This window comes from Xiphias gladius, chromosome 8 (assembly GCF_016859285.1).
Source record: "Xiphias gladius isolate SHS-SW01 ecotype Sanya breed wild chromosome 8, ASM1685928v1, whole genome shotgun sequence".
Taxonomy (NCBI): Eukaryota; Metazoa; Chordata; class Actinopteri; order Istiophoriformes; family Xiphiidae; genus Xiphias; species Xiphias gladius.
Genome location: NC_053407.1, coordinates 25,038,450 through 25,059,193, shown reverse-complemented (window position 1 = coordinate 25,059,193; position 20,744 = coordinate 25,038,450). Strand labels below are relative to the sequence as shown.

Here is a 20,744-nt window from a genome sequence, read left to right as displayed (position 1 = left end):
GAAAAGCCAAGACCCAAACCAATCTGTGAGCCATTAAAGCCCTAAAACTTCCTGCTGCCCTGAAGAGAGCAGGGGGCTCTGTTGCGGTCAATGAGGCTTGTCAGGATTTGTGGCCATTCCTCCATCCATTAGTCAACTCCGTGTCTGTTCTCTGCTGCGTTACGCAGTGCAGCATTTAACCAGCCTGAATTGTGTTTGGCCCGACGCCCTGCTGTAGAGGTGAGGGAGGTAGCGTGTGTTTGTGTGTAACTCTCCGTTTCTCCTGCTATCTCTGTATCCCTTCTTTCTTTTTATTTCTCCCTCCCTGAGCACCCGTCTCTCCTGTTATGACAGCAGAGTGTTTTTACTGAGCAGACGGGAGGAGCGGTGGTGCAATCATGGGAGCTGGAGCAAGTTCTGGTGGTTTTAAAAGCACCAGAGAGAAAGACACATAGAAACTGATGAAGACACAGATGAGAAACAAAAAAAAAATGCACGGTGTGTTGTCACTCAACGTGCTCTGTAAATTGGTTTGAAGCTGGTAATTCGTTGCCCAGCATGACTCAGAAAAATTACGTCACGGAGTGAGCACGGCTGTATGATCGGGGCGTAGAACGTGGAAAAATCTGCATCAAAATGTCAACTTCGCTTTTCCGATGTATGAATAATTAACTGCTACATTGTCAGTATGAACATTTAAAGTTCTGCAATTCTTACTGAGGAAGGAGAAACACGATTTAGAGAACCCCCCGGCACTTCCTTCTACATTTAGAAGCTGCTGGACTCCTACAATAAACTCAACAACAGTAGGCAGCAGGAGTCTTCCACTTCTGTCAGATGAAGGTAAACCTGGCCACATCGTCTTATATTTCTCTATTTCTTCGGAGTCCGTATGAATTCTCACGGGTTGAACGTGATACAGTGTTTGCCTAAGGCGGTGGCCGTCGTGTATTTTCTCACTTTGATATACCGTCCTCACACAGAAGAGAAATCAAGCACCAATGGGCATGTTGAGTGTAAACACAGGACTGGAGAGTCTTCACACACACTCTCCTCCATCCAGCTGAGGGCTGTGGCTGGTGTGGTCCTATTAGCTTTGGCCGCTGCTCAGAAGGTAAACACGCACTGCTGATAAGACCAACTGATTGGCTGGAAGGGGGGTGAAGCCAGGAGCAAGGAGAAGAAGAAAATCCCCCCTGATGGAAAGCCGAAATCTGGATGGCGGTCTAACAAAAAGCAGTGGTCTATGCTTTTTTTTCACAAGTTACAGTTTCCTTGATTTTGATTGATTTTCTGCTTGGGGTCCCGGAGACCCCACGCCATCTTTAACAGCTCAAAAAACATACTTAACATTCTTTTCGCAGCTTGATACTTCATTACATTTCTTAATTGTGTGAGAATTATAATTAATCTAACTGCCCCCAAACATAAGTAACGTCACTTTGTAGCATACTGCACATTTCTTTCATATAGGACTTTTTAACAAACAAGATAAATGTATATTTATTCATGCATAGCACATATAACACATTAGCTGTAAAATATTTTCTTATTTGGTGTATATATAATACATTGTGGTCATTTTTTTGTCACCATTAAATGAACAAGACCAGTTTGTGGCAACAGAAATGGTTACCACTTAAATACATTGTACTTTGTACATGTTTTAATAAAAAAGAAAAGAAAAATAAATCACCGTTAATATTATTATTTCTGCACATAGAGCACTGCGGTCTTTAGGACCCCAAACAATGAGGAGGTAAAGCTAAAGTCAACCAAACACAAGGGTTAAGTCAAACTTTCCGCTGAGTATATGCTGTGTGTAGATTTATTCATTATAAATAGATACATATCTTCTTGAAACATCACTGACAGCCTGTAATTTAAGTCTTTGTATTACTCCCTCAGTTAACCAAAAAAATAAGCCTCACTATTAGCATCTCCAGCTGAAAATACACTAAGACAAAGACAATTCTCAGGCAAGCGGAGGGAGAAATCCGAGAACTCAATGCTCACATGGAGACATCATCTTCTTTCTTTGAAATGAGCAGAGAGGGATTTTCTAAAAAAAAAAAAAAACCATCCATCCTACTCTCAGCCCCCTTCCCTCTTTTCTGCTATATTACTACATGGTCTGATCTTCAGATTAGTTAGTGTGTGTGGGACGACTTGACCAAAAAAGCAAAAAAGTAAACTTTTAAAACAAGTTCAGTAAACTTAAGATATTCAGTTGAATCGACTGTTTTACAGATTTGCTTTCCTTTTACATTTTCTCGGTTTACAGATTCAGCTCTTCATTTGACGCAAATAGCAGCTGCAGCTGCTGAAACCACTTTGAGTCACCGAGTCAACATGCGGGGCTGCCTCCAGTGACTCTGGTAATTTATCGGTGTACGGGGGGTAGCGACTGAATTCAATACTAACCGATCGTCAAGTCAAGTCTGGTAATATGCTGGTTTTGTTTCTTTGAAAACTTAATTTAACGAGTTGAGTGAACTATCAGCAATTCATTTATTAAACTCATAATTTCAAGTCAAAAGGCCTCAAGTTAGAACAACTCATGTCTGAAAATTAAAACCAGACACTCTAAGTTGAATTAACTGAAAAATGAACAAAACAAAACGATTTACATTTTCCTTTGCGGTGTTTTAAAGTGGAGGATTTCTCATCATTACGCCAACACGGTCAACAGCGCCAGAACAAGTAAGTAATTCAACGTTGGCGTTTGTAAACCGCTAATTCCAGGGTCAAGACTCTGCATCCTCGAAAAGGCAAGTGAATGATCTGGCTGATCTGAGGTCAGCACTTAAAGACTCAATACAATGCAACAGTCAAGGTGTGGAGAGCTTTTCTCTCCTAATGACGTCAAAGTGAGGGCAGAGGGGCCCCGTGGCGTGAACTGCGCGACTTTCTTCAAACAAACACAAATCAGTAGAGATCTGGCAACCCTCGATTAGGAAGCTATAACAACCGGAGGGGCCCCGGAGCTCAACTCCACCTCAACTGTTGTGTTCTGTCAAATAAACTCACGAACAGCACAGAGCCAAAGGTTTGGAGGACCCCAGTGATTAAAGGATAATAAACGTGAACTCTGCTGAAACAATATTGGGCATCGTCCTGTGAGGGCGAGCGTCTCAGCAGCACTTTGACACTTAATAGTTGGACGTAACACAGGAACAAACCTTGAAAGTGAAAGGTTCAATCAAAACAGAGACATCCATCAAGGAGCACCTGCTGTCACAGAATGACAGACCACACTAAAATAAAACTAGTAATTATACTTTTAAAAGAACAGTTGTTAGCTGTTGTTGACAAAACACTTTGATAGACTCTGAAGTTAATGAGTGAGTCAACAGAGCTAATTTTTTTTTGCCTTTATGATAAATGTATGGCTTTCTGAAAACTAACTTAAGCATAGATTACACCCGTTAACAGAGAAACTGTTGAGACAGAGGTCAGGTTTCGCTGTGTAATCACTGTCAGTCAATATACCGCAGAAGAGAGAGCATACATGTATTTTATTGAAAAAAAAACGGTAATGCTTTATTTTACAGGTCCACTTTTTTCTTTCTGTTCAAAGTTTGCTGGGAAGAACCATGCAGTTTGGTACCAATTACAGGGAAAAAATGAGACTGTTATTTTGTTGGTTCAATTTGTTGTGTTTATTACTGGCTTTCATGAAGTAAATTGCTCCATTTAAACCCCAGTTTATTTATTATTCATTCATTATTATTGGAAACTATGCTTCATTTATGCTGAATTGTTTGTTTGTTTGCTGACTCACTTGACATGTTGCATGTGTGGCTCAGCTGCTGTCCTCCGAATAAAAGTCTCAAGGTTGTGCTGGCTTGGCATTTAGAAATAACTGGAAGTGTATCAACTAATTAGTACCAAACTATAGGGTTCTTTCCAGGAAAAGGAATTTACAGACTCGTAAAATAAAGAAAGTTACCAAAAAATAAAAATAAACGAAACAAAATGACACGCTGTTTGATGCCTGGTATGAGTTAATGACAATATATATAAAGAGGTATTCTAAGCCATGATGAAGTCATGAGCTGAAAAAACTGGGCTTTGATTCAGCAAAATGCTGTTTGAGTAAAGTTAATGAGGAGAGCAAGTCTGTGTGTGGTTACTCCTCCTGTAAACAAAATGACACAGGTAATTTTCATAAGTGGCACTGTCTCTGAGCACAATTTAAAATGTGTAAGTGTATGTGAGGTGACTTCCACTTCACTTCCACAAACAAATACAGTTCTCTTTGCAGTTCTCTTCTTACCACTTTACAGAGATGGTGAGAAACTTTAAAAATAAATATGTATACTTATTTGTACTGATTTTGTGATGGCTATTCAGATGACAAATGCAATGATAATGGGGAATAGTTATTGTTTTATACAAAGTATTTATATTTTATAAATGTATTTCCACCTTTACTGATGCTCTTCTTTTGGTCACTGGTGCCCCCCATTCCCCCTTTTTTAATGATCTTATTTTTCAATTTCATATTTTCTTTTTGTTTTTTTTTTTTCTCAGTAGAAAAAGATTGTAAAGGGATGAAAAATTAGACACATAAAAATTAAATTTGACCGGATTCCTGCTCAAAAAAATATAGTTAAAAAAAGACAAACACGTACAACGAAGATATCAGAGTATTTTACTTTTAAGATTATCTTTCAATAAACACAATAACTATGTTTCTCTCTCTCTCATTATACGTTTATTTTTATATATATATCTATATATATATATAGATATATATATATATATATACACATACATATATACACATACATACACACACATACACACACACACACACACACATACATATAAATATATATATAGATTAAAATTTAAAGTATTTTCTTTCCTGTTTGATGGCAGTTAACTTTGTCCACAGAAGTGCTGTGGTTAAGTCCCAGAGTGCTTAACCGTCAATTTTTCATTCAGTGTAACACAACCTGTTTGTCAGTACATGTTACACATGCCTGTTTCGTGTGTGTGTGTGCGTGTGCGTGTGGCTAGGGCCTGAGGGCTAACTGTCAGAAACAGATAACAGAACCATCAGCGCGGGCCGATCGGCAGTCTGTGATCTCCATCGAGGGTGAAGGGACATTATTGCACCCGTTTACTGAAACGCTGCTCTTTTTTCAACTAGGTTCCTCTCTGTGTTTAGCCTTCAGCGATGGGCCCGCATGCGAGAGCTGAGACGACAGCTGACAGCTACTGTGACACAGTCCAACTGATTGAGAATCATTATTCTTTCCCTCTCAGCGCTCCCTCGCCTGCTCCACGGATATGACGTGAAAAAAAAATAAAATGTGCACACAGAATATTAAGTGGTTTGGCAGTTCGTATCTGAATAAATGCACATAATGAATACATAATATAGCTGGTCATGTATTAGTGGTTCAGTAATGGTCGTTCTGAGTGTGTGTGTGTGTGTGTGTGTGTGTGTGTGTGTGTGTGTGGGGGGGGGCTCCGGCATCATTGGTTATGATGCCGGAGCTGACATCACTCTGATCAGCACAGCCATGATTGTGAGAGAAATACTGATGTTAAAATTAAATGAAAGAAATTGAAGAATGAGGCCATTCAGAGGCATACAGAGTAAACAAGAACATAAACAAACCAAACCCAGTCAGAAATCACACATCCAGTAACGTAAAAAAAAAAGAAAAAGGCTCTTTGCGAAACTAAAAGTGTTGCCCTTTTTAATAGCACTTAGCTGCCAGAAAACATCCAGCTCTGTTGGACTCCTGCACTGTAACCCAGCCTTGCTTATGTAAGTATGTGCTAGTCTGGTGCTACTGAGCTGAGCTGCTAAGGGTTGGTAAGGCTATTTATCTACAGGTAGTGGTTGTCAGAAAGCATTATGTTAAATGCAGAGATCACCAAATGAACTGTAAGTAAATTAGGCAGGTTGAGAATCACAGATACTCAACTTACTTCCTGGACTACACTGAACCTCGTGGAGTGATGACATATGACAGAAGGAGATATAAGGACCTAGCGGTTGAATTCGTTGTGATAATGAAAGCAAAAAGACAGCCTTAATTCTCATATGCACTGGCTTGATTTTCTGCAGCTAGCACAGCAAGGCTAAGAAATGCCTCTGCAGAGCCAAGTTGGTTTGTTCAAATACTAGAGAACCCAGGCAGAACAACAGCGTCTAAACAGCAAAGCAGCCAGTCAAATTCCTCTCTAATTTCCAGCCTTAGCTTTAATTTTGTTTTCTTTCCCAGCATCTCTCTTGTGTTATTGTTCCACTGTCATGGAAATAGGCTTTTGAGCTTGTAATCATTACCACTGGTTGCACTTAAAGGGGAACTGCACCAATTTTACACATCAGAGTCTGTTTAAGGGTCTTGGAAAATACAACTCCATATTGAAAAAAGTTGCATAAAGCCCTTTTGTGGCTCCAGGGGGAGCTGCTTGAGGCCTGATGAACTGTCCCAAGTGATGCCACTTTTGTCAGCGTCTGTTGGGTCTGAAGACCAAGAGCTTGTATTTGTGTTGCACTTAGTTTACGTCAATGTGGCCAAAAACATTAACTGCCAAAATCGTAACTGTTAAATTGATCCGGGCCAAATCAGCCACACACCACACACAGTGCTACAAGTGCAATCTACTGCTGAAGAAACTCCTTGGCCCAAATTACATGACTATCAGAATGTGAGATGACACGGTGCTAGAATGTACTGAATTTTAGGTAAAATTAAACTCTAATATCAAACCTGGTCAGTTTCCACACTACATCCATATATATGGATATTAGATTTTGATTAATTCATTTTATTCTGTCACTGGAAGTTAGTTTCATTCTGTTGCTATAGCAACCACTACTGGCACAGATCCATGGCAGTTACCATGGCAGCTACGGTTTAACTGACATTGTTAAATCCACCATTTTGTCTAATCTGCGACTACGCAAATATTGACAAAAATCTTTTATTCACTCTCCAAATTCCAAATTGCTGGAGTAGTAGTTGTAGTAACTCTTGTAAATAATGTTGTGTTGATAATTGTTGATTTTTGATTTTTCAGTTTAATTTTTCAGCAGTTTAGTGCTAACCGAGCTAGCTATTGCTATCTGATGCTAATGTGACACTAATACAGAATTCTAAGGAACTGTTAATTTACTGTTGGGCTAACTGTGGATATATTTCACTGTTATTTTTTACTCCCATGGACTATATGTTTGCTAGATGAGTTACTGTGTTGTCTCCCTATAGGGATTTAAAGCAGTAATTGGTAATGTCCAGAAAGTAAACTAGCCTTGGCCCAGAAACAGTCCATCACATAACCCCCTGCAAAATGCACAATTGTTGTTTGTACACTTGTTTTTTTGTATGGATTACACAATGGATATACAATGTGTTAATTAGTGAGCAGTGGTGGCTGTTTCCACTGTTTCCCCGATTCCAGTCTTTATGCTAAGCCAAGCCAACTGGCTGTTCTTTCATTTGTAAAACTTGAGGTAGAAGTTAACTAATCTGACAGTGAATCCAGTTGATACTGTGCCAGCAAAACTTTTAAGGCCAACTACTGTCTTTGGACTTTATTAGAAACATGTTTAGCACAGTGATCTTAGCACAGCATAGCATAGCGGGGGCAGAAGAAAATGCTTAGCAACAACAAGCATCAAATTAAATAACCGGGATGTGTGAAAAAACATCTCAGAAAACAGGGACAGCATTATGAAAGCAAGCTCCTCTCTCACAGTGTGTTGAACGTTACTGTACTGCATTCAGAGCTTTCCACTCAAGAGAAAATTATTTGCTGTCACCAGTATGACGTACAAAGGAAAACTACAAAAGTCCCCTGTTCAAAACGGAAGCAAGGCGCACTCATTCTTTACTCAATCAGCCAACAAATCAAAAGCTTGAAGGCATTTCTGAGGAATGTGTGCAGCCACAACAATGTGACGCCAGTGCACAAACTGACATCACTACCAAGACACAGCGTGGCAGATCACATACGAATGTTTGCATGCTGTTGGCGTTGGCATAACAAAACGTGCAACAATGTGTTATCAGCAGTTGCACAATATTCATTGTCTGGATGGAAAGGAAAGGAAAGGTAGGGAGAAGAGAAAACACCAAAGGAGGGGAGGGGGAAGGCAAGGAAAGAGGAGGAAAGAAAAAGGAAAGAAAACAAGGAAAGGAAAGGAAAAGGGAAAAGAATAAAAGGATGCGAAAGAAGTGAAAATGAGAAAGAAGAACATGTGGTAATACCACTCTACCTGTTCTAATTTGAAGATGTGTTGGTTGAAGTAGTGCTGGAGACGCTCATTGGCGAAGTTGATGCAGAACTGTTCAAAACTGTTGTTCTCGTAATCCTCAAAACCAAAGATGTCCAGGACTCCTATGGACAGGATCTGGCGGAAAAACACAGACAGATCATTTTCTATCTATGTTTTACACATTCGTGGGACCAGTTATCAGAAAAAAATCCTCTAGCATCACTGTAAACATCAGTAAAAATGTATGATTCTTTATTGTCTTCATTTTTATTGTGTCTTTTTGTGTCCCATTCTTTACAGCTTCAATGACCCAGTTGCTCCCTGGGTGTCAGTAAAATTCATGTCATCATATATCATTAATATGCACCATCTGAAGGAGGCAGAGAAGGCCTTTAATTATGAAATGGAACGTGAAGGCTGCATCCAATTTAATTTTATTTTATTCAGCAGCGTTTTTATTTCTCCTTGAAGGGTGATTTTTTTTTATGTCTGGCATTAAAACATACAGTACATGAAGACACAATGTATAACATATGCACATAGGAACAATGACCTTGACAAAAAGTGCAACCTCATCGACCCCCTGACAAACACAAACAGATGACGTCAGTGCCAACACACACACACACACACACACACACACACACACACACACACACACACACACACACACACACACACACACACACACACACACACACACACACACAGCACTGGGACAGCAGAGGACCACAGGGGATAAACTGAGCTGAAGGGAACTTGATGCCATCTGCCCAAATGTTCCTGGCATGCATATACACACACACGCGCGCACACGCACACGCAGACACACACATAAACACACACACGCACACGCAGACACACACATAAACACACACACACACACACACACACACACACACACACACACACACACACACACACACACACACACACACAAATATATACACAAGACGATCTGTTTTCTAATCCTTTAGATGCCCCCTCTGGGAATGACTTGCCAGCTGCCACCCCCCCCCACACACACACTTGCATATATACACACACACACACACACACACACACACACACACACACACACACACACACACACACACACACACACAGTGGTATTTCACATCACACCATTCCCTGCCTGTGGGAGTAAAAGAAGCCAGAAAACAGGGAATCAAGTCTTGATTGACAGACGGACATGAACATGACAAAGGGAGGATGATGCAAAATGACTGTATTTCAATTAGGAGGTAAGTATTTCTCCTCTGTCGGTAAAACAGACCTTTGTCACAGCAGACATTTTGACTTGTCATAATAGGAAACCACAGATGCTATTAATAACATTATTGATGGCTCTGTGCCATTCAAGTGCATCAGTCAGCCATCTTACATAGTAGCAGGGTGTTAAACTGGTGAAACTAAATGGTCCTAGTTAGTATAGATAATTACACATGTAGCTTCAGAATTTTAAATCATATTTACATTTTTGGGGAGGCAATATCATTTGGACAAAAACTGCTATACATTCCGTAAGATTGATTTGATATTAAAAAAAGATTCAGGCACATTGTTTTAGCAATAGAAAAACTTCTCCTCTATGAGCTCTGCTTGAAGAATCCCCCCCCCCATTGGTGGCACAGATGGTTCATGTAAATTGGTGGTGAGAATGACTTTGAGAGTGTGGTTACAGGTGCTATCTTAGTTTGAGAAGGCAATAACTTCGTAGAAACCCTTCAACACTTTTTATATGCATGTTAAAGAGCACTGTCTTTGGCCCATCTGGCAGTTCATTAAAACACACACAGCAAATGACATCAAAGAACAACACTGTCACTAGAAATCATATATCCTCATAATCTTACTTTTTAAGTTTGTATCTGTTTCAGTGTATGTGTACACCGTTTATGTTGAATTGAGCTGTTACATACCTCTTCTGAACAGGTAATGTGATGCCAATATCATGTATGTGTTATTGGTTTCATAAAGTTTAGAGAAGGAAAATCTTGGTTTTTGTGTCTACACCTACGGCATCTGGCTCTCAGACAGACACTGTAGGTGTGTTTCTGTATGTGAGCACATGAGTTGTCTAAGTCTTAAGTGTGTGTGTGTGTGTGTGTGTGTGTGTGTGTGTGTGTGTGTGTGTGTGTGTGTGTGTTTGTTTTCATTCCTACCTTTGAACTGTCCTCCAGATCCTTGTTATTTAGCAGGGCATGGTTGGTCCTGAACACAATCCAGTCAAACAACGCACTGTACAGTGACTTGGCCATGGAGTCTCTCACCGTGCCCGCCTAGACACACGGACACACACACCAACACAGAGCATGTCACTTTATTCCTTGTCATAAACTTTAATCACAAACAGGAGCCCATATTGTTTAAGCCCACTTTGAATGTGTTTTATCACTCACAACTCTGCTCCGCTGGTCAAGCGTTTGTATTTCTCAGTGGTGACAGCGTTGCTGCGCTGGCCCACAGGTGTTCGAAGACTAAAGTGGGAAAACTTATGCAGCCAGTAAAACAATTCCATACTACTCTTCTTCTTCAGCAGCACAAAGTGATGCTGCAGCATGGGTCCTGTTACTGGTTATGTCTTTAACAACTATTGTATGCAGCACATGATAGAAACCTGCCGCCTTTACTATGTCAAATCCAAACACCTGCCAACTGCAGTCGCTTAGGCCAGTGCAAGAAGACAAACGCAACATTAGTGCTCCCTCTTGCTTCTCTGGAACTGGATCAGTGTCATATTAAACGTGTGAAGTGGCCAGAGAAGGGGTTTAATGAACTACTGCACAAGGCAGCAGCTGAGTCATCTGACGGGACTGACTGAGCGGCAGAAAAAGATCAGGAAACCACCAGGAAAAGAGGAGATGGACAGGCCAGAAATGTCCTGGTGAACAATCGATCAATGGACTAGTTTCACAGTGTTGCTTTGATTATAGTGAAATCATCGATCAGTTGATTAACAGGAAATGAAACACCAACAATCGTTTTAGATGAATGTGAATTGAATATCTTTGGCATTCGGACTGTCGGTCAGCCCAATGAGCAATTTGAAAGCTCTGGGAAACTGAGATGGCCATTTTTTTTTTACTACCTTCAGACATTGTATTGACTATTTATTTTAACTGAAAAAGAAATTAACACATTAACACATTGTTGGCATATTGGTTAGTGTGAAATCTTCAAGGACTAGTTAGACTTTCTAGGAAATAGCTTATTTTCTTTTATTAAGTGAGAGGATCAATACCAGTCTCATATCTATATGCTAAATAAGATGCTAGAGCCAGGAGGGGATTAGCTGCTCACAACTCTAAGTTACTGTTGTATGTTTGGTAGTCTTGCTGTGTGCAGTGCTGTAATACTTAAGGTCAGTATTACTTTCAGTCAGGAGCCAGAGCCTTAAGTGCCTCCAGACCTGCAGATCACTATTTGGACAACTTTTTATGGATCACTTTTTGATCCATAAAAAAACAACACAGCCAAGACCAACTATGCTCTCTCCTAAGACATGATGAGAGGCCTGCTAAGCTAACATAAGCAGATTTGAATGGAGACTTGGATACAGGAGCACGTTCTTTGGCAGCTCCAAGTGTTTGAATTGGGGAGTGGAACCAGACAAAAGAAATTTACTTCAACTGGGTAAAACATTTTCATGCCAGGAACCCCAAAACAGTTGTGCATTGCAACAGAGACCCCCGTTTGGAAAGACTCTGTTCAGCGTTATCCAATCGGAGTAGATTTAATTTAGCAGAATGAAAATGACTACGAAAAGAGAAAGGTGAAACTTGACACTATTGTGTCAACCTCTGGCGAGTGAAACAACACAAACTCAAACAGCTTTTTATAAATACTAAGAACTCAAAAAAAACCTTAACAAGGGCCTTTGGATCACCCCTCTACTTTACCATACACTTGACTGCTTAACCAGTTGACCACAGGTTAGTGAAGATCTCAGATTTCTTTATATCAAATGCAGAGAGTAATAACAACACCAGTATCAAGCTAGCTGTCAGGAAAGAGTCTTGGTTTCACACCAAAACGTGCAGTCACACAGTCTAGATAAAGCATTACCATCCTACTAAACACCTCACTAGGATGCCACAGACTACATTTGAATGTAAACATAAATTTTCCAAAGTTGTATCCCCCCTCCTCTCATCGAGGACCAACTGAGATTGATGTGTAGCATTGCATTGCATAACACGAGGAATTCCATGATGCACAAAATTAATTTCTCTACTTTTCTTGACAGTGGAATTGCCAGCATTAAGGCATCTGCCTCATATCAATGCTGAGATGCGAGACACATATAGCCCAGTCCAGTTCTCAGATTTTTTCTCAAACCAATCGGAGTTTAGTAGGCAAGATTAAGAGTGTGTGTGTGTGTGTGTGGGTGTGTGTGTGTGGGGGGTCATCTTTCTACATAGATAGCTAGCTAAATGGCAACAAGTGTGAATGACATTGACATACAAAAGTGGTAATTCAGTCTGATTTTCAGGCTGTTGTCAAAACTCAGGAGACCAACTTTGACCTGGTAATTATTCGTTGTAATTCGATGTAATTCTCTGGTTTACCAGTTAACTATATGAAACATGCCTGGCTGTGTCATATGAATGGGCCCAATGCTTTCTGCTTTTTTTCTACGCTGTTATTAAAATTAAGATGTGTTCTGTGTTTGTGGTTTGCCTGGTTAAATAAAGATTAAACTAAACATATCCCCCATACACTGTTTATAACCCTTACTCTGAGGGAAGCAACATAAAGGAGAAAAGTTACCACAAGCAGTCGGTGTGACGATTCCTGAAACAGTTAATTAAAGCAGGCACAAAGACTCACTTTTAAAAGAACATAACAACTGATGTTTCAAGTCAGTTATATAACAACAAAATTAAAAATATCCTTCCTCCTTCAGAGGCCTTTTTGGGACACTGTGAACCTTATCAAGCCCCACTGCGGATGCACTCTCTTTAAAGGACTGTTCGAAACACTGCCTGCCGGGGCACATGCAGCCAACAGCCGTGATGAAGCAAAACTGCGCATTTTAAAAGCTGCCTCTTCGCTCTTGCATAATTGATCATTTGGGTTATTTTTAGCGAGCAGGCCTGTGACGTCCCTCTTCCCACGAAGTTGCGATTATAAGATTGTTATGAATAATACAATGTTTAAAAAAGAGCCACCATTTAAATGCTTCAGCAGGAACTCGGGGAATTGACAGATCTTATGTGAACATTTGACATGCTCACTGAGCATTCATTGTCTCTGTGTTTGCCATGTAATTAAATTATTCACCACAATGGGACCAGAAAATGGCTGGAAGCAAATGGGTTGAAAATGTTTTTCTAGAGGGCCACCGAAGAAACCGACAATAATAATTAGCAGGACTTTATCAGAGACTTGTAACGATCCACGCTGTTACCATGTCTTAACTGGTGTTTGTGATTCTAAGGGTCTGCTAAAGGGGAAGTTGTTGTTCTATCTCTTTCAGTCTCTTTCTCTCTTTATTCCTCCTGAAAACCACAGGAGGTGTGAAACACCAGCATGAGATCACACTGCACTTGGGCTGCTAGCTTCCTCGCTGCAGGATGCTTTGTGTGTGTTTCACCACAATATGCCAATCTGCATATGTTTTTAATTAGTATTTCTCTAGTAGTTGTTTTTGTCTATCAGTGTACATATATGTGTGTGTGTATTTGTGTGTCTATATATTTCGACTGGTACATTTCACCAGCAACTGGACCGTGCCTCTACACTATTGTGCCTCCCTATGAAGCTACAACCACTTTGAAACAGTTGCTAACATGAAGCAGCAACTTTTGTATGAATGCAAAGTATATGAATGAGGGTCTGACTGCCCCCACCTCACTTCCCCTTCCCCGTGTCTGTCTTTCACACAGGAAGAAGGAAGCGGTGGAGTCATATTATCTGGAGCCACATCAAAAAAATGTCAAAGTCAGACAGCACGTCTTATCTTGACAGACAGACTAACACGCGTGCACCTTAACAGACTCACACACGCTCATGTTTTCTCACTTCTCCAGTCCAGACCAGGATTTCAGTAATAGATGCAGTGGAGTGGGTTACTCATTAGAAATATGGCTCTTTTTAATCTGAGGACCTGTGTGAAGCCTGACGTCTTGGTTTATTGAGCTCGAGAGAAGCAGAACAAAAGGACAAAATCTGGGGAAGTGTGAAAAGGATCAAAGGCAGGATTCACAAATAAAATGTTACTAAAACTAATAAAGATTTTAACGGTACCCTCAGCTCAGCCACGACAAACCCCGTCGTTGGTGTCCTCGGGTAGGGCTCAAAGACAGTAGCAAACTCAACTCCAGATTCTGGCCTCTTTGCCAAGCACAGTTTCCCTTCATGAACAAGGAATTACTCTTACTCTCGCTATTACGCTGGAACCAAACCGAAACTATTAATAAACGCATTCCACCTGACTCAACCAGGGTCCATCCAACGATTTCAGGGGATTTGTCTACTTTGCAGCACACGGAGGCTCAGCATGTCAAACACCTCATCCAAGTCTCCCCATCTCAACTGTGTGTGCATGGGTTTTTTCAGCCTCTCTCATACAAGTAGGAAGAATTCATTTCTGAGAAGAACCAGCAACATTTGCCAGGTACTTTTTTCCATATTTTCCTTTGTACAAAAACAGGCATGTTATGGATTTCACAGGTGGCCTCATTCGCTCCCATGGCCCTCGGTCAGATCAGGGCAGGGCTTCAATTTCGTTACCTTTGTGGTGTCTGTGTCTGTGTGTGTGTGTGTATGTGTGTCTCTGTGTGTCTGTGTATATGTGTATATGAGGACAATTTGGCTGGTCCTAACTCCTTCAGAAGGCTGTTGGAGAGTTCAGGCTTGGTTTTAAGGTTTAAGGTTAGAATTAGGTTAAGTTATACGTGTAGTTAGGGTGCAGTTCGGGGTCAGACTCATAGTTGTGATGGTTAAGGTTAGGGTTCTGGGCTAGGGGGCGGCATTAAATGAATGAGGGTACTGACAAGTATAGAAGCACCACCGTGCATGTGGCAGCTAATTCTAACGTCAAAGCCCACTTGTTTGCTTTTAAGGTGCCCTGGGGAGTTTTCTTGTAAAAGAAAGATTAGTTTTTCGTTTTTTTAAATATCAAATAGAATGCAATTTAATATCTGTTTTCACAGTCATACCAATCAGTTATACAAACCAAAGTATGGCCTAGAATTATTTACCCAGTGTTGAATTTATTAACTTTTGTATCACATTTCTGTCACTAGTTCCCAGCTGTATATAACAATTATTACTTATATCATTAATTAACCATTAAACACAAACTGCACCTCGATAAGCAGCAGAAAATGGATGGACAAATGGATGGATGGATGAACCGATTGATAAATAACCTATTTATCTAAGGTCCACATATTAACTTTGAGTAACATGAGAGCTCTGGAGCAATGGTACTACACATACAAAGAAGTGTATGAAGAGGACTTATGAGCTTTTCAACGCAGTTTTTGTAAATATATATATATTAACACACATATATTTTAAATCCTACATTTTTTCTAGATCCATATTTACTTACTACCAGTCATCTTCTTCTCTAGCTTTGTTAGTGTATTGCTACATTTGTTGGCACGCTGTCACCACCAACTGTCTATATCTGGAAAAGCATAAAAATGATGGATTCTTGCATTCTCTCATGTGTGCATTATACTAACAAAATGGAGCCAACTCATAAAAACATTGCTTCATAGCTCTGCTAGTGGTCAAAAACACTATGGGGTACTTTAATGTTGGCACAGACATGCAGTGGTTTGGTAACAGGCAATACATGACACTGTTTTACTCTCTTTGAGTATACAATTGCAGGTTTCTTCTAATGCTACTCTACGTTTATTTTTTATCTTTGCCTCCTCTGCTGAATGGGGGACTTTCAGGGATTTGGACGCACTCTCTCCAGGTTGGTGTATAACCGTTTACCTTTCATTCATTTCAAGATAGGGCCAGCTTCAGAGGGTCAGGAAAGAACTTCCATGGCATGACACCAGAAGCTGCAGAACAGCGTTTATCATGGCTGCAGTCCCCCGCCCAGGATTAGGTTTCTGATCACATCATCTAAGCCTCTGTTGCAGAGCTAGTGTAGAAAAAGTTAATTTATGTGTTTGATATGTGTGTGACTGAAGGAGAATTAGAGAGAAAGAGACGGAGACAAACAGACAGGCCTGGGATCTGGTTTCTGGCCTCTGTACTGTATATTCCAGTGGAGGTTGCACATTCCTGAGACAAGACCACATGACTGCAGAGATGGGGGTGTGGGATAGCAGGAGCAACCATTGTTGGGCAGAACTAACCCATAGATCAGATTGGGGGTGGGGTGGGGGGATGGAGCCAAGTGGAGTAACAGACTATCTACTGTATGTGTAGCATTTCCTTCCTCATACAAAAGACCCTGCGGCCACAAGCCGAGTTCTGGACCAAATTCAATTCTACACAGAGCCATCAAAGGCTTTGGGAAGCGAGAGATAAACGAAAACCGCTGAATATTAATGACAGATACCATGATACACATCAGAGGAGTTTATCTGGGTCAGCCGAGGCATCCTGGAGGTAAATTTCACAGACTGTACTTCCAGAGGGCTGTATGGACAGGGTTAAGTTGCACTGTTGCTTGACTCAACAGGAAACAGGAAGTTGCAGAGGAAGAGACCCCTATCAAAAGAGCCTTAGACAGAAGAGGTGGGGGCTGGGGTAGTGCCACAACAAACTCCCCAGACAAGCTCTAAAAGCATATACGCACACAAACACAGAATCTCCATTCTCCAAATCTCCATTCGTCTCCACTATGCTTTCTTGAGACAGACCGGAATTTGCTCGAGCCCCACCTCCACGACACACAGGCCCTTTTGACCATAATTTAGAAAGAGGACAATTATAGAATAAAATGTTTAAAATATCCTTCAATGTCTAGGCTTTTTTGTGGTGGTGGTAATAAGTGACCTGACAAGCTCACTGGGGTTTTACCAGTAATAGGTCATCAGTTTTAGAAGATAAGATAAAATCCTTGTGATTCAGGTGGGTGGGTGGGTGAGGTGTCATATTTTTGCTGCGTGTGGATGGTGGGGTTACTGAAAGGTCACCTCAGCAAGTTTGTAGGGCACGATCAGCCTCTCGCCAACAGTCACAGTTTTCCTGGTCGTAAGCGCTTCAAGCAGCATCTCCTCTTTTACCTGGAAAAAGAGAGAAAAAAAAAAAAAACAACTTGTCAAGGAGAAGAAGCATCAGGATCAGAAAGATCAGGATCACTGGAAAAAGAGACACGGCGTTAGAATGGAGGAGTGTTAACGAGAGTCTGTGGTGTCACCAGCAGCTCTTACATGCTGTTGGAGGGATGTGCAGTTTTATGTGAGACCCAATACCCTTCAATGAATCCATGTGATGGAATAAAACCTATTATAAGCACTATACATGAAAACCTCTGATGCCGAAGGAAGACTTATCTTTCTCTGCGATTAATTTTTTGGCACTGTGCCTTTATTTTGGCAGTCTGACAGTAAAGAGTGGCAGGATTCATGAGGAGACACAATGGCATAACGTTCAGCAATGGTCCATTTCCAGGACAGATTTGAATGGGGACACTGCAGTTATGTGGTGCTGTACGTGACCACTAGGCACTCGGATGCTCTATGGGGAATTATTTTATTAAAGAGGTTATTAAAGCCATTTAATTTGCCCTTCCATAAAGCGGAGGGACTTAAAAGAGATAAGAAATTACAAAAACCGAAGCAGCAGTGATTTAAATATCTTGACTCTTAGTCCTTAATATGAGTCAGCACTGGATCCTACATTTTCCAAAATGCAGCCGGTTGGACCTTTCCTGCCGGATGTATGTCCGTGTCTTTCAAACGCCGCGCTCCCGAGATTGTCAAAACAGTAGTCTCCATTGGCAGTCTCCAAGCCCAAGCTGGGACTACTCTCGTTATGTCATCAGAAGTTATTTTCTCAGACTTGACAAAGTCTTCCAGAGCCACACAACACATTATACAACTTTTTTCAGAGGCTGAATAGTACAAACACATGACCAGTAAACTAATCCTTAAAATCAGTGTAAAACTGGCGGAGTTCCCTTTTACGCCCTTTGACATTTACAGCAAGACCGTAACGCTGCTACCAGAGGGCCCGAGGATCGTTAAGCAAGGAACTGAAACTCTATCAGGGAAGCTTTGGTGCAACTGACTCCAACTTCTGACCAAGAGAACATTTTGACAGTGTATCAGAGGAAAACAATATTTTAACAGGAGTGTGCTTTGGATTTTAACTCTGAACTCTATGACAGGGATTAAATGTTTTCTCATAATGCAGAGTACTACTCAGCTTGTTAAAACGGTTGTATAATATCTTCTGTGGCTATGGAGGGCAGCTCTCCAAGGTCAGAGAAAATACAATTACTGATGCCATCAGTGTCAAAATATTGACTATCATTTCATTTTGAAAAGGAGGTGGCATTTGCTGATGAGTTAAACTTGCGTTATGATGATACATGCTATTAAATGACGCCTGTAGGGAGTTACTGAAGCATTTACACAGAGGTAAGTAGCTACTCTTTTAATATTTTAGGTTGATTTTGGCGATTTTGCAAATCAGAGAGCCGGACTGCTTTATTTTAGCAATACTGGATTGATGGGATTTTTGCATCAGCATGACGAAGTACATTTATCAGGTATTTAATTCACGGGATTAGTCAAAAACAGATTTTCCCATTTGTTTACTTTACCTATAAGCAGTCTCTCAGTCGACATATACATTACCATAGTGATAAAATGACGTACATCGTGACAGAACATTTAATCCGTATCACTTATCCGTAACTGACCCTTCATTCGACTCATCTAAAGCTCATAATATCCCTGCTGTCTCTAACTAACATAGCTGGCCAAGATTAGCAGCTCTCAGGACACACAGAGAGCAAATACACACTGCTCTCTCTCTCTCTCCTCACACATACAGTACGATACTACACTATGTGGCCTTGCATGCGAGCTCGCACGGACTCTAAACTTGGCCTCGGACAGGCCATTGATGGCAGGGCCACACTGGGAGAGACAGATGTCACCACACGCGTCTCCTCCATCAACAGGGATTATGGGAGAGGGGGCGAACAGCTGCCGCTGAGACCACGTGCTTGTGAGCGTGTGTGTGTGTGAATACATGTGAGAGCATGTCTTTGTGTGATTCCCTGGTGTCTTCATGAATAAAAGGCAAGGGTGTTAATGCCATAGTTAATACAATTATGGATCTATTTTTGTCAGTTGCCTACTTTGTCGCGGCTTTGACATAAACAGAGAAGGGAGGACAGGACGAGGGCTGCATATGTGTGTGTGTGTGTGTGTGTGTGTGTGTGTGTGTGATGAGTGGGTTGGTGGTGGTGGTGGTGGTGGGGGGTGACATAATCAGACTTCATTTCACACTGCCTGGTAATCCCTCCACTAAGAGCAAAGCCTATTCTGCAGCCCGGTGATTGGTCTTTAGCCAGTACATTTTCATGTAAGAGTCACTTGGTAACAGGCTTGCTGCTCTGTCTCTGTGTCTTTTAAGCACTGGTTTGGGGTCAGGGATTCCATTCATAAATCAGCAATTTTTTTTTTTTGCCCTGCGACGTGCAGACCTCAAGTCTGATTCTGTGATAGCAAATCTCTTTTCTTTATTTGTACAGGCACAACCACATTAGAATTGACTGATCTTTATCACAGTATCTTCCCCCCAATGCACCAATCACATCTCAACACAAAATCTTTCCTGTCGTAAGCTTTGGCTGTTTAGTAACTGCATCTACACTATATGTTGCTACAATTCTGGTTCTGTGCAAAAAAAAAAAAAAAAAAAAAAGTTATATAAAATAAATACAAGGCTTTAGCAGTCTGAGTTAGACAAATCAAGTGAGTGTATTTCAAAGTTACAGTTTTTTTTAGGTATGAAATTCCCTCTTTGTATGTCTATACTGCAGTTCGGCAATGAAACACTGTCTGGGGAGAAGACACAAAAAAGGACATTTAGAAGCAAAATGTCTGTAACTTTGGAAGATATGTACGTGATTTGATTAAACTCAGACTGGTGATGCTTCATCAGATAAACTTTGGAAAATGCTTTTGCTTGGAACAAGGACTGTGGATTGGTAATACTTTAAGTCCCCCTATTTATCTTTTTTAAGCACTGTATAAACACTTAAAATGGTTTAAAACAAACCATAATGTAGCTATAGGGAGATACAAGGACATGCATAAGTGTTTATGGACAGTGTTTGTAACTTTTCTTATTAAGACATATTTTACATGATTTCAGCTGTGTTTTACTATATTATTTCTTCACCCCTTATGGGTGTCCACAGGAAGAGTTATAGGCCTAGTTATTAACAAATACATCTGCTTACAACTACATCACAGTGTTTTATGAACCATTTATTACATGTTTATATATTGCTTATAATTGCTACATAGGGGGAGTTAAAGTAAAGTGTCACCTGTGGATTATGTCCCCCATC

At 40.7% G+C, this 20,744-nt stretch overlaps 1 protein-coding gene across 9 annotated transcripts in view; it reads right to left on the bottom strand.

The window, feature by feature from the left end:
• The window catches only part of LOC120793171 (unconventional myosin-IXa-like), a 163,690-nt gene that overhangs the window by 42,850 nt on the left and 100,096 nt on the right, over positions 1-20,744 (bottom strand). For all 9 annotated transcript variants that reach the window (XM_040132969.1, XM_040132972.1, XM_040132971.1 and 6 more), the window contains 3 exons: positions 17,347-17,436; positions 10,393-10,509; positions 8,228-8,362 (listed from right to left, as the gene is read on the bottom strand). In XM_040132969.1, coding sequence (XP_039988903.1) covers positions 8,228-8,362; positions 10,393-10,509; positions 17,347-17,436 — 342 coding nt within the window. The remainder of the gene's footprint in view (positions 1-8,227; positions 8,363-10,392; positions 10,510-17,346; positions 17,437-20,744) is intronic.